This window comes from Physella acuta, unplaced genomic scaffold (assembly GCF_028476545.2).
Source record: "Physella acuta isolate Inbredline_101_S28 unplaced genomic scaffold, ASM2847654v3 ptg000161l, whole genome shotgun sequence".
NCBI classification, from domain to species: Eukaryota; Metazoa; Mollusca; class Gastropoda; family Physidae; genus Physella; species Physella acuta.
This window is the reverse complement of record NW_026731680.1, coordinates 137,393-150,998: the sequence shown is the minus strand read 5'-3', so window position 1 is coordinate 150,998 and position 13,606 is coordinate 137,393. Positions and strand designations below refer to the sequence as shown.

The following is a 13,606-nucleotide window of genomic DNA, read 5'->3' as shown; positions in this document are numbered from 1 at the left end:
ATTAATATAACGGCAGTAAAGACGTCATGCAATAACGGCATCAACGTTCGCGGCTTGTGCGGCACTTAACACAATAGACCTGTCTGGCAGACATGTCTTTAGAGATGGGAGATAACTTCGCGCGCAAGCGGTTTTCTCTCCCCTTTTAATTAATTAAATACGAATTCTGATAAGAAGGGGCCTTAACTTGGTGACCCTCTTCGAAAAGAAAAGAGGGATAACTCTAAGTCTCGGGGACAACCCGATTACCAAGTCGAGTAGGAGCAGTATAAAAATTAATCGTGGATTTGTTCGTCATCTTTCACCCAGAGAAAGAATCCTACCCACAATCAATAACTACTTGTACTTTATCAACGGGAAATATAAAAAAAAAATTTAAAAAAAAACAACTGATTTGTAAAGAGTTTCCAATTAATTTGTTTCAGTAAATCCCTTTCATTTTTTATTTTACTTTAAAGCGAATACCCAGCTAATTGGCACATTTGGTTGTTTTTATCCCTTTATTGTGAACAGCAGTTTGAAATATTAAGAGTTTCTACGTTAGTGGCCTAACCAAGGGTTTGAAAACGTTTTACGGTGAGTTGATACTCTTTAGGAAAATGAGATCAGTTGGACAAAAGAAGTGAAGTTTTCCAAGTCGTTTGTTAACAAAATGAACTGATTTACTGATAAGAATATTGCATGCCCTCTAAGATAACGAATACAAGTACACACTTTGTATTGTGTATGCTTGATGCTTCGAAATTTATACAAGCCAATGCGTTTTATAAATCTGGCTACAATCTTTAAAGGGGCATTAGTTACTATGGTCAGAAGAAAGTTATTGCAGGTATTTATTGTATCTAGAGACATGTTACTCTGGTCTACATGCGACCATCACATCTAAAAGCGTTCGGCGACTAGCCTGAAGGTCTGGAGTTCGGATCTCGATCCGGACTTAGGCCTGTAGCACGTCACTGAGTCAATCCAGTTCTGATGGGTACCTGACTCACGTTGGGCAATGTGAAGCCGGATGGTCATAATGCTGACCACACTATCTTTCATATGGCAAGGCCAAGAGACATATGAATTCTACTTCATCTATCCTATGAATCCTGAGGTCTTGAGCTTTACATCACACCTAAAACACTTGTAGACGTCGAGTAAATTTGGGATCACGTCCGGGATTTGAACTGCCAGCTTTCCAGTTAGTATTTTTAAAATTATCTTCTTTGTTCGTAATTTCTTCTCAGAGTTTAAACGTAAATTCTCTTTCAGATTGTAAAGCAATATCCAACTATGTTATTTATTTTTTGCTTATAGCAACCTTTGAGGGGCTCGGTATCATAATAATTTGGTGGTGGTGGATGGGGGAGAGGTATGCTCGTAGTTTATGAGTAAGCTTTTACTAGATTCGCCTATTCTTAGCGATCCGTTTTGATCCGTAATTTCTGAAAACAGTTTAAACTTTATTTTTTTTTATTTTTTATAGCAATACATAAAAAAGTTCCCAATTGCGACGTGCTTTGAATCGTACGTTCCTTAATGTGAGATACCCCCACGGTAACCCAGCGGGATGGCGTAACATTGTTACGTTAAATGACCTGTAACGTAGTGCGATCAACGGCCTACCCCCGCACACCAACCCCGGCGCGTTTATTACACTAAACACGGTGTCCGCTGCCACAGAGGACAGCGTATGAGCCTCGCTCACCACCCGTCAAAATGGGCCATAGACTGAGCCGAGCCCAACTTAACACCGGTCTATAACCCAGCAGGGGGGCCCCGGTAAGTACAGCCCAAGGAGCCGTTTAACCACGGCTCCCATTAAGGAGCCGTTCATCTACGACTCCCACTAAGGGATCTCCGACTGCGCCCACGGCATTAGTGTGTGACGTCATTTCTTTGAGACGCAGTTTGATTGAACACCAGGTGTGGGAGGGTTAAAGGCGCGTGTGTGCGTGGGACACATGGAACAACATATATATCTTTGTGTGTATATATATATATATATATATATATATATATATATATATATATATATATATATATATATATATATAAGGATGATAAATGGACCTAAACCTACATATAAAGACATAGCTAACGGTTTTTTAACATAAAGATCTATCTAGAAATTGATATACAAATTTATTTTCCATAATGAACCAACTATTCGGACTTAAGCAGAGGTCACCATAAGAAATCGACACACGTCCTCTAGAATATAAAACTGAACTAGATGAACCACAAGGGCCATAATCAGATGAGACCTTCGCGAATCTCGCCAAGTGTTCGCCCTATATTTGATGTAAACAAATTATCTCCCCTTAATTCATAAGCTTAGCGGGGGAATACAAGAAAATCACATTCCGTCTATTATCTAGATTTCTTTCAAGCTACACACCACTTCGGTCCAGATGTTAAAACTTATCCGCGCAGATGTTACTTTTAACTATCTATTTAAAATAATTTAATCCCAGCTAGCAGTAGTTTTAGAATACAACATTATATCATTCTTTTGTCTATGAATATCTCAAATAAAAATTTAAAGGGAGATCACACAATACGACTAAGAACGGATAACTCAAATCTACCGTGTCACCCCCGACCCCTTGCTTATAATTGCATGGCATTGAAATCTCCGTATGACGGTTTTTTTTTTTTTTTTTTAACCGTGTTTCACTTGATCACCGCCGTATTTGTCAAATCCTCGGCGAAAAGAGAGAAAAAAAAAGAAAGAAAAAAATCTACCCGTAGAGGTATACCGTGTGCCGACGCGCCGCGACAAATACCAACGATCCAACGCCGTATTGCTCAAGTTTTTTGCGTCTTTGTACGAGCTTTTCGATAATATTAGCGCCGGGCGATTATAAACCCACCCCCACCCCCACATCCCTTTAGCGTCCCCCCGCCGCTGCGCCAGTGAAGACTATTCCTACTATTGACGCCTTTCTTTCTTATTTTCTCCCCCCAGCTTTCAAAATTCAATTTTTTTTATATTCGTTCTAATACGACGGCTAAGAAGGACGCCCTGCTGAGCTATACTACGATTCTTGTCAACCCGTTTTTTTTTTTCCCCTTCTTCTTCGATCTTAAGCTTAAGTTTAGAGGCTAAGGTTAGAACTAGATACGTCCTAAGCTATACGACAGGGGGCGTCGGAGAATTCTTGGGAAGTTAGAAGAGAGGAGGGGGGGGGTTCTTCTCTTCTATGTTTCGGATCTATTGCTTATAAGAGAGCCTTCATCCGTTGTGGGGACAAAACATTTTTAACTATAATATCCCTTACACTTGCTAGCGCGCCGCCTGTAGTGGCAACAAACGAAGAGGCCCCTTTTGAAGTGATCGGCGTCAAAAAATAAAAGGGTAGGAGCGGGTCCCCTGCCGTTTTAGAGGCACCGGACGGGGGGAGAGGGGGGTGACCGGACGGACCGGGTGCGGCGTGGCTCCCCGTGGTATATCCGTTCGCTCTCGTGTCTAACAGGGGTGCGTATAAGAAAATAAAAATAAAAAATCGTAACGACCAAAACTGCGTTGTATCTTATGATAAATGGTCGGTGTTTAGCCAAGTATACAGCACATACATGATGCGTTTCTATATTAAAAAAAAAACATACACAACAAAGGCATGTAAAAATACATTGGTTTTTTTTAATACTATTAAATTATAATAGATTTGATGTAAATATAAATCATATTTTAATTGAAATGTAAAATTAACACTTCAAGATATTAATTGTTTTATTCTTTTTAAAATGAATTTTGATATTGATATAAAATTGACTCTACAATTAACTTTGAAGACGAAAAGCTTGTTGAAAAATTGTATCAAATTCTTACTGTAGAGTTCTTAAACATAGGATTTTGTAAAGTTGTGTGCGGGGGGGGGGGGGGGGTTGAGCAGAGAAGGTATTGCGGGGAATAGGTATGTTGTTGGGTAGTAACAAAATGAACACACATGTACCGAATCACCCAGTGTGACTGATCATTAGGCCGTAACGGCGTTCACTCGAGTGGGAGGGGGGGGGGGGGGAGGGAGGTAGAAAATAATATCCCGCAGTTCTGAAAAATTTCTAAGCCCCCCCCCCCCCCCCCCCTATCCCCCACCTCCTAAACCCCTTAACACGACAGCAATTTTTTTTTTCTCATCGACGACGAATTGAAATAAACACTTATTCATCTTTCCGTTCCTGCCGCGGCTCATGTGGCCCTTATTGAGGCCCATTTTAAAGCCCATGTCGCGGCCCGTAATGCGGCCCGTTTTGTGGCGCATGATGCGGTGGCATCGACGACCCCGCGGCCAAAGAATAGATCCCAGAGTCTATCGGCTTAAGACTTGAGCGTAATGAGGGTCAGAAGCTTGACGAGGTTTGAAGTGTATCCTTGCCAGCGCTGATGCATCTGATTAATTATAATTATAAGCAATTAATTACTATCTTCGTGCGAAACTCATTTCAAAACACATTATAGAGTAGGGTTTTTTAAAAAAAGCTAGGATCCAACTCTTTATTGTTTTTATTCATCGACACTAAATTTAGGGCAACGCAATGTGTTTGGGTTTCTTTGTTTTGTTTTGTTTTTAGTTTTTTTCGTTGAACGTCATTGACATTTGATTTTAGGCCATAAAACCCGGATCGCTGAAGGTTAGACCAAGTCCAATCGATGCTCTTAAATCTTATTGTAAATGTTTTCGATTTCTAAAATGATTTTTATCTAAAACAGTGTTTACTGTATGGTTGATTTGATTTGCATTATATTATTATTTCGACCCTTTCAACTCTGACCGTTATTTAAATACACGTGTGTATTAAAATAACAAACGCAAGGTTATACATCAAAAAGTGATCTATATTTTTTTTATTGACATTGTTTCTTCTGAAGAAAACAACTTGGTCAAAACAATTTTGTGACTTTTAAATCGCTTTTATCAAGGTTTTCTTCTTTGTTTTTTTTTTTTTTTTTGTTTTGTTCATATTTGATAGAAATATTATGCCTGAGCCAGGTGTTTAAAAAAATACCACAATAAAACCACTTTCGGAAAAACCACTAGTAAATCCAACCCACGCAGGAGAGAGAAGGCCAAATGAAACAATACGAGCTCCGCGAAGCACCCATCGACTCTCCGGAAAACCCCGAGGCCGTTCGTTAAACTCCGGCTTAGCTCGTGTTGAAGTGGTGATTACAGCTTTTGAACAGCGTGTCGAAAGTGTGTTAATAAGCTCAAGTGTGTCCACAATTTTTTAGGCGTGTTGTTGAGTTGGGGGCCCTCTTTTTTTCAACGCTAGAGCCTTGACTTGTCGATTTTTAGCCTTTTATAGTGGAGAGAGAATGAGAAGAAGGGGGCCAAACTTCAAGTTGAAGGTTAAACGGTCGTGGGATACATTCGTTAGAAAGGACCATTAAAAAAATTGAGAGGGGTTTTAAATTTTAAATTAATGTGAAATGTGAAATGTTTAAAGCGTTAGAGATTTGAATTGATTTGATAAAAATTGTAGTCTTCTTATAACATTTTTTCCTTTATATGGAATCCAAGAGCCAAAACCTTTATGTATAGCCCTTCACACAATAGAAGTTATTATATACATAAAATTAGTGATTTTGGTTTATATAGTAGAAAACATATTTTCCATCTTTCAAAAACTTTTCGATTATAAAATTACAATGGCATGCTCGTAATTTACATTAATCAGCCGTCCCATTAATAAACTCATTATAAACATATTTGTGTATATGTTTGTAAAACTGTGTCTATGATTTTTAAAGTGTGGTTGTATTTTTAATTGACAACATCATCAATTCCAAAATATCAACTTTTCGAAAACAACGAAAGGTAATACAACAACATAAACTACAAATGAGATACAAAATTTAATTATAAATTTATTTATGCCAAATTAATCACTCTCTTCGTTAGCACGACCTCATATACAACCCCCAACCTCATAAACAGCTTTGTCTTTATTTGGTTTATTATATTACCCCCGTCACACCCCCCACCCTCCAATGAAATTAAGTGCAACGTCTTGGCGTTCTAAGGCTGAACGGGTTTCTCGTCTTAATCTCGGGTTCGGGCGTTACAACGCTTAATTAAGTTGTTTAGTCAGTTAGCGCAATCAAGACTCATTACCGCCCTTCTGTGGGCAGCCCAGTCAGTGGCTCGCTAATTGGACGCCGCTAATGAGGGTATTTAATTATCACTAAATCTGGTGCCGGGTGAAGCGATTCTTTGTGGACGCGATTCTGCGGATAGGTTTACCCTCAGATGAAAGTACAAGGAAAAATTGTTTCTAATAGATTGTTCTAGAACCGCTTCGACAGCACTCTGAAAGTTTTATTTTATTTTAATAAAATAATAATAACAACGAACATTGCTTGAAATCAAGTGCTTTTTTACAGTAAAAAGAAAAATAAGAAAGGCAAATTTTCGCGTAAAATTGGAAATAATTTAGTAAAAATGTAGTATAAAATAAATATTACAATTAGTTTTACGGTCACAGAGAAATAAATGATATACAGTTGTTTAATATAACAAAATAACTAAATACTGTAATAATATCAAAATTTGTATTAAATGATGAAGTTTTTCTTTTATGTGGCGAGTCGTTTGTTTATTCACAGAATTTGTAATTCTTTTTTCAATCAGAAAATTTTCAACTTTAAGCCATGTTACAAAGCCCCCACTCCCCTAGCGACCTCCCCCCCCCCGCCACACACACACACACACACGCACACCACACCCCCTTCCGTGTCAGGATGATCACGTTGACTGTCACGTCACTTATTAGCGCACGAACGTGACAAATTGAATCAGCCACGATCGTGTTTGGGGCGAACAAGTTGTGGATGAAATCAAGACAATTATCCACTCCATTAAGTGAGCCCGGGGTGGAGTGGGGGGGGGGGGGGGCAGGATTGACCAGTGTCCAGTAAGGTAACATTGCTGTGACTAGCCACTGCTTTGCCAGATAACAGCAATTAGACAATTTCTTATTAAAAATAGTTTAAATCTGAAAATTGCTAAATTAGAATAGAAAAATGTTTTTAGTAATGAAGATTTCACGGTAAGATAACTGTTCCTTAACTTTCTGAAGTAAATGTTCAAGAACCCTTTCGATTCTAAGGGTCCACGGGGCAGGGGAAGGAGAGTTCATCTGTTTCAACGACCCCGGCATATGAAGAGTTAGAGTTGTCAGCACTATGCCCAGCCGCCTTTACTTTCCCTAACTCGAGTCAGGTACCCATCAAAGCTGGGTGGACTCCGGGACGTATTACGGACTCAAAATCTGGATCCGAACACGAGACTTTCGGGCTACCAGTCGAACACTCTACCACATTACCACGCCGATTTTTGTTTACCGTATAAATTTTCACGATACCAAAGTTAAATCTAGCGAAATAATTGGGCAACAGGTGCAATGAATATTAAGTTCGCGTTGCCAATTTTCTGATCAATACATACATTCTCCAGCGCCCACATTCAATCATTCATACACACAAGCGTACATACAAGCAATCATACAACACGACATACAGTTAGTTCGTATCGTGATTGTGAGTAACATACTGTATGCAGTGGCGTCACTAGGGCGGGTGTCCCTGGTTGTGTCAACCCACCCCCAATAATAATTTTACATTTTCCGTTTAATGTCACAATCAATTTTCCCCTATTATTTCATTAATTTTACTGAGAAAAACATTGTTTTGATAGGAAATGTTACTGTTTTTTTTTAATTTGTTGTTATCCCCCTCCTTTAAAATAAAAGTATCACCCTGTGCAGACTGCACCCCTCCCCCTCTTCCTTGTGACGCCACTGAATTTGTATTGAAATTGTTTACAAATAAAAGTATATTGTGTGTGGGTGGGGTAGATTTTCCAATAATTGCTACTTTGGGCGTACTGGGTTGTTTTTTTTTTTTAGATTTAGAAAAACATGAAAAAGTCTGTGAATATGTATTAATGAACACACTATCATGATTCGGTAACGATGAGGAAGTAATGTTGACTATAAATGATGAACGCGTAGTGATGAACATGTAATGATGAATATGTACTGTTGAATATGTAATGATGAAGATGTAATGATGAAGATGTAATGATAAATAATTAATGATAATTATATAATGATCATGATGTAATAATGAAAAAGTAGTAAAGAAAATGTAATAATGATTATTCAACGATGATTAAGTAACGTTGAATAAGTAATAATGGAGATAGTAAAGGTGCATCGATGAAGGTATAATGATGATTGTGATGTAATTGTGAAGAAGTAATAAGGGAGATGTAATAATTACTATGTAATGACGAATATTTAATAATAAAGGTTTGATGATGAATATGTAATCATGACAATGTAAAGTTAACGATGTAAGGACGACGATGTAATATAACTCTACTCACACTTGGTATATTCTCCTGATTACATATCCCTTCACTGAGCAACCTATCCCGAATCTCCCAAGCGAATATACTCGGGCACTCGCGCTTGTAGTGCGCTATCCGCCCGACCACATCGTGAGTCGCCACTCTTGGTTTCGAACCCCCGATAGCCCTGGGGCGAATACTTCCGGTTTCGTAATAACGGCCTAGTATTTTACTAACACATCCGTTTGAAACCTAAAAGTAAAACATTAAAAGATATGAAGCATTGGTAAACATAAACAAAGATTCATTTACAAATGCATTGTTATCTGTATCCATAAGGAAACAAATGTTGAAGAAAAACAGAACTAATATATTTATAGGAAATGAAACAACCCATAATATAAAACCCGTTATATTATTGAAACTATTAAAATAATAGAGATACTTGTCTGTTAAACACTAAACAAAACATTAGGCCTTTTTTTTTAAGACGAGGCTAGATTTTGGTTTAGTTTTAGAGTGTTATATGGGCTAATAATATAGAGTTATGTTTTTTTATATAACACCCACTTAGACTTGATGATACATTAGTGGGATAGGGTATAGGGCTGGTAAGTAGGTCACCAACCAGTTCTACGGTTGAATAAAACCTGCATGAGCCATATAACTGTTTATTGACCTACTTACCAGCCCTATAGAGAGCACCCCTGTTTTTGTTTATTTGGCTTGTGCTTGGATTTTGTTGTCAGCGCTAAGTAAATAGCTTTCCCAAACTTCCGCCAGGTACTCATTAAAGCTGGGTGGTCTCAGTGGTTCCTTAAAAACTTAAAACCCTGAAACTGAACTCTACCATTGAGCTAACCCTTTTATTTTACATTCGTGTGCTCTACCATTCAACCACCATACCCCAGCAGTATAAAATTGTTTCACCTTTATTTCCAGTGTCATATTCGCACAAAAACATATGCAATTAATGAAACCTAGTATCTGTTTACATAAAATAACATATCCTTATAACAAGGTGTAACAGTTACCTGTAATATACGTGATATATCACACGGTCTGGCCCCGCTGTGTGCCAGCTCCACTATACGCTGTCTAGTGGAGTCAGGCAAAGGACGCCCGTTCACGAAGACTCCGCCAAGTTGATTGACTCCACTGTGGCCTGCGGAGAAAGCGTCAAAGTCTACAATTAGCGTGAGATGCTAAGCGACAACGCTAAGCGGCTGCTATGCTAAATAACGTAAGGCAATTTTTTTTTAAAATAACAGTTGATTTTTAAAAATTTTCAATGTAAATATGCTTTACGCATTGGTAAAAGTATCATTAAACAACAAGGCAATATTGTGTGCTCTATTTATTTCAACGTTACAGGTTAAAATTGTGGTAAATAAATAAAATAAATAATTATTTTGTTACCAAATTTCTAAAATTGTTGAAAGTAATAAATGTATTTTTCTTCTTTTGTAGACGTTTAAGTCTTTTCTTTATCATTTAATCACATTAAAAGATCGCTCAAGATTCAAGTATATTTTTAAAATATCTCCACTAGGCCTAATCTTACAATATATATTTTTATATGTATCCTATCTTATAAGTAAAATAGCAACTTGTCAGGAGCCATTATTTCAAAATACAGAAATCCATAAAAATAAATCTTTAAGAAATTTTTTTGTTCCGTTTATTCTTTTGGAATTTTATTTTCTTTTTCGCCATATTTGTTTTTAAATTTGACATTGTTTACACGGAGTCACGAGACAGAACACGTGACTCGAGGTGTCGTGACTCGAGTTTGTCGAGGCAGCCGGCTCGGCACCGGAGGTCACATCCGGTTGACCTTGCGGCTTTGGCAGATTCTTTCCGGGAGACGTCAGCGCCCTCTGGGGAGAGAAGCCTCGTAATGGCCGTCCCAGAATTTCTACTCCCCCCTCGCTTCTTTCTAGAATAATTTCAACAGTACTGTACTCTACAACATATAATCCCATATTTATTAGTTGTTTTTTTTTTAATTTGATTTTACTTTTTAAATTTTTAAATTTCTATAAAACTAGGCAAATGGAGCTCAATTCACTATAAAATAAACGTTTTGATTTATTTATTCCGTTAATTATTTAAACTCCGAACAATACTTTTTGGGGAAAAAAAATTCTGTATATTTTTTAAGATGGCTTACAGTAGTCTCCGTGGCTAATGAATGTACAATTGCATTCAGACACAGCGCGCCATGTCTTATCAATTTCATTTCCTCCCCCAGACAGAAGAATCTCCGCACTTGTCTTTGGCTGGCTGTCTCGTCTCAGCTAGCACCGACAAGCACCAGTTAGCACCGAAAAGCACGGTTACATTTTTTTTTTTTAATTTTAAACTATAAGCTGCATTCTATTGCTTTTTATTTAAATTGTTAATTTATTTACATGGAAATGTTTTGAAAATTACATTAAAAATTTAAAAGTTTTACTTCTTATACAAAACCTCATCTATTATTTGTTTATGTTAAGCTTGATCTACATTCTATTTTCTTTACTTAAAATAAAAGAAATACAAGGGCAAATATATTTGCTATATCTATTGACCAAAATAATGATAAATAAGAAAATATTTGATCTTATCTAAACCTCCAATTTTCATTTATCATCAATACTAAGTCGGGAAGGGGTTGGGCGTGGAGATAGCAAAACTATTCAGAGAACACAATAGCTTTAAAAACCACTTTAGTTTTCTGTTGTTTTTTTATCTTTAAAAAAACTGATCTAGTCAAGGTTTTAATGTGATGATTTTAAACATGACTAATGCCATGGGCGTAGATTTATTTGAATGGTTGAGAACGGGGGAGTTTTATTATTCAACTATGACTATGAGCTCCTCAAACAGGTTACACCCCCACCCCCATACAGATACACCCCTGGGTGTGATAGGGCCAGTATTCGAATGGTTGTGATCGAGGGGGGGGGGGGGGGGGTAATTTAGCTATGACTATCAACTCCTCAAACAGTTTACACCCCACCCCCCTTACAGATACACCCCTGGATATGATAGCGCCAGTCCATTAATCTCTTAGTACTTGGTCAGGTGGCGCTGTCTGCAGACCTCAGTGTCCGCCCCTGACAACTGAACTAAGGGAAGCCACTCTTTTAGTCTCCAGAGTTATCGACTTTGTGTCAAAGGGGACGTTTCATTTGGAGTGGTCAGAATCAGCACCAGTACATGGTGTTTTAGTCGAAGGCTTATCACTCGAACACATACACTGTTGTTTTGCTGTGGTATAAACCAGACTTGACTTATTACACGAACACTTACACAATTATTTTACTACTGTATAAACCAAACTTGACTTATTACACGAACACATACACAGTTATTTTACTGCGGTATAAACATAGACTTGGCCTATCAAACGAACACATGAATTCCTATGAATGTTATTCCATAACCGGAAGTGTTTCAAGCAGTTGTTGTCTAGTTATTTTAATTCAAAAAAAAAACATTCCAAGTATCTGTTTGAAAGCTTTATTTTTCATTCTCTAACAATAAAGACGATATTAATCTAAACATTTAAAGATACATCTTCTAAATAAAGATACATACTTCTAAATAAAGTGTTGGGAATTCTCAAAAGGGATTTATTTTTCATTCTATTTTTTTTTTTAATTTATTAAGAAAATATAAAAACAATCGGGTCAACAGTGAAAATCCCGTGAGTAAGAAAACGCATGGCTACGTATTGAACTTAATGACCGCTAGCACATCAAACACCATGCATTGAGTGGACCTGACAACGGTTCTATAAGCGGGGGAGGGGAGGGGGGATATCAATAAAAAGGCGCAGTCTGTAAAGAGAGGATAAAGACAAAAAAAAAATAGAAATCCCCATCATAATATTGAATGAGGTCTGTCCGAGGTTCCATGGAGGCACTTCTTGCATTCAGAGAACGCCGTGAAACTCGGGGGTCAGTTTTCTTTCATCGTCCAGAGGGCGTCCGCGTGTAGGGGGGGGGTGACTGACCCCGGGGATTGTCCTGGCAAGTGGCGGGACACGTGGCCCTGGGGCGGATGAATGTCTGGGGGTCAGGTACATCGGCCGGGGTGGGGTTAGGGGTGCCTGCATCCCTTTCCACGAGGGTGGTACTGTCCGGGGTGAGTGGAATCGATACTGTAAACAACGGACATTGTGCGACCAGCTTGAGACAGTGCTGCGACAGGGACGGGGATTAGAGTCATGACAGGGTCTGATTGAGGATCATAAGTCATTGTTAAAGATAGGCAAGACCCCACTAGTCAAACAACGCCACCTCGCTAGTGGGAAATACTAATCCAGATGTCTCGATTTTATCTGGGTGTTTATTTGTTCATTTGTCTGTTTTCATAAGAGACTTTAATATTGTAAAAAATGTTCAAAATTAAAAATTATGTTTAATTCTTTATTAATATACGACTTCAGAACAATCTTCAGAACAATTTAACCCTAGATGTATATAAACATATTTTTCACCTTATTTTATGAATAATTACAAAATAGCTGTAAATTCAACCATTTTGTTGTATGTATAATCACACAAGACATACAGATATTTTTTTCTTTTGTGGAAAGTCTCATAATAGACATACTGTAAGCCTTTTTTTTATAAACAATCAAATAACATACATAAATTCATGCTTCTGGAATGAGCAGTCGTATAACAGAACTAAAATCTTAAAGAAAAATCACAATTGATAGAGACGGTCTTATTGTACATAGATAAAACTTATTGAATAATCACGTAACATAGATAAAGTCGAACATCTAATCCCAACAATCATATAAGAGAGCTAGTTTTCTTACACCAACAATCCTATAATAGAGCTAGTCCTTTACCAACAATCTTATAACAGAGCTAGTTTTCTAATATCAACAATCATATAATAGAGCTAGTTTTCTAATATCAACAATCATATAACAGAGCTAGTTTTCTAATATCAACAATCATAGAACACAGCTAGTTTTCTTATACCAACTATCACATAGCAGAGCTTAGTCTTGTACCAACAATCATATAAGAGAGCTAGTCTTGTACCAACAATCACATAACAGATCTAGTTTTCTTATAACCAACAATCACATAACATCGCTAGCCTTGTATCAAGAATCACATAACAGACGCCCAGCCCCGCCTGAAGAATGGCCCCCATTGTGACTAGAACGACTAAACAAACAGCGTCAGAGCGAATCGTGTTGACTCAGCGTTTGACGCAGTCTGTCGTGATACCCTCCGTCTTAGGATCTC

At 37.7% G+C, this 13,606-nt stretch overlaps 1 protein-coding gene across 6 annotated transcripts in view; it reads right to left on the bottom strand.

Annotated features, from left to right (window-relative positions):
- The window catches only part of LOC131935831 (paired box protein Pax-6), a 102,885-nt gene that overhangs the window by 38,967 nt on the left and 50,312 nt on the right, over positions 1-13,606 (bottom strand). For 5 of the 6 annotated variants that reach the window (XM_059292520.1, XM_059292523.1, XM_059292522.1 and 2 more), the window contains exons 4-5: positions 9,380-9,531; positions 8,382-8,597 (exon numbers count right to left, since the gene is read on the bottom strand). In XM_059292520.1, coding sequence (XP_059148503.1) covers positions 8,382-8,597; positions 9,380-9,531 — 368 coding nt within the window. The remainder of the gene's footprint in view (positions 1-8,381; positions 8,598-9,379; positions 9,532-13,606) is intronic. The other variant, XM_059292525.1, reaches the window with a different exon arrangement.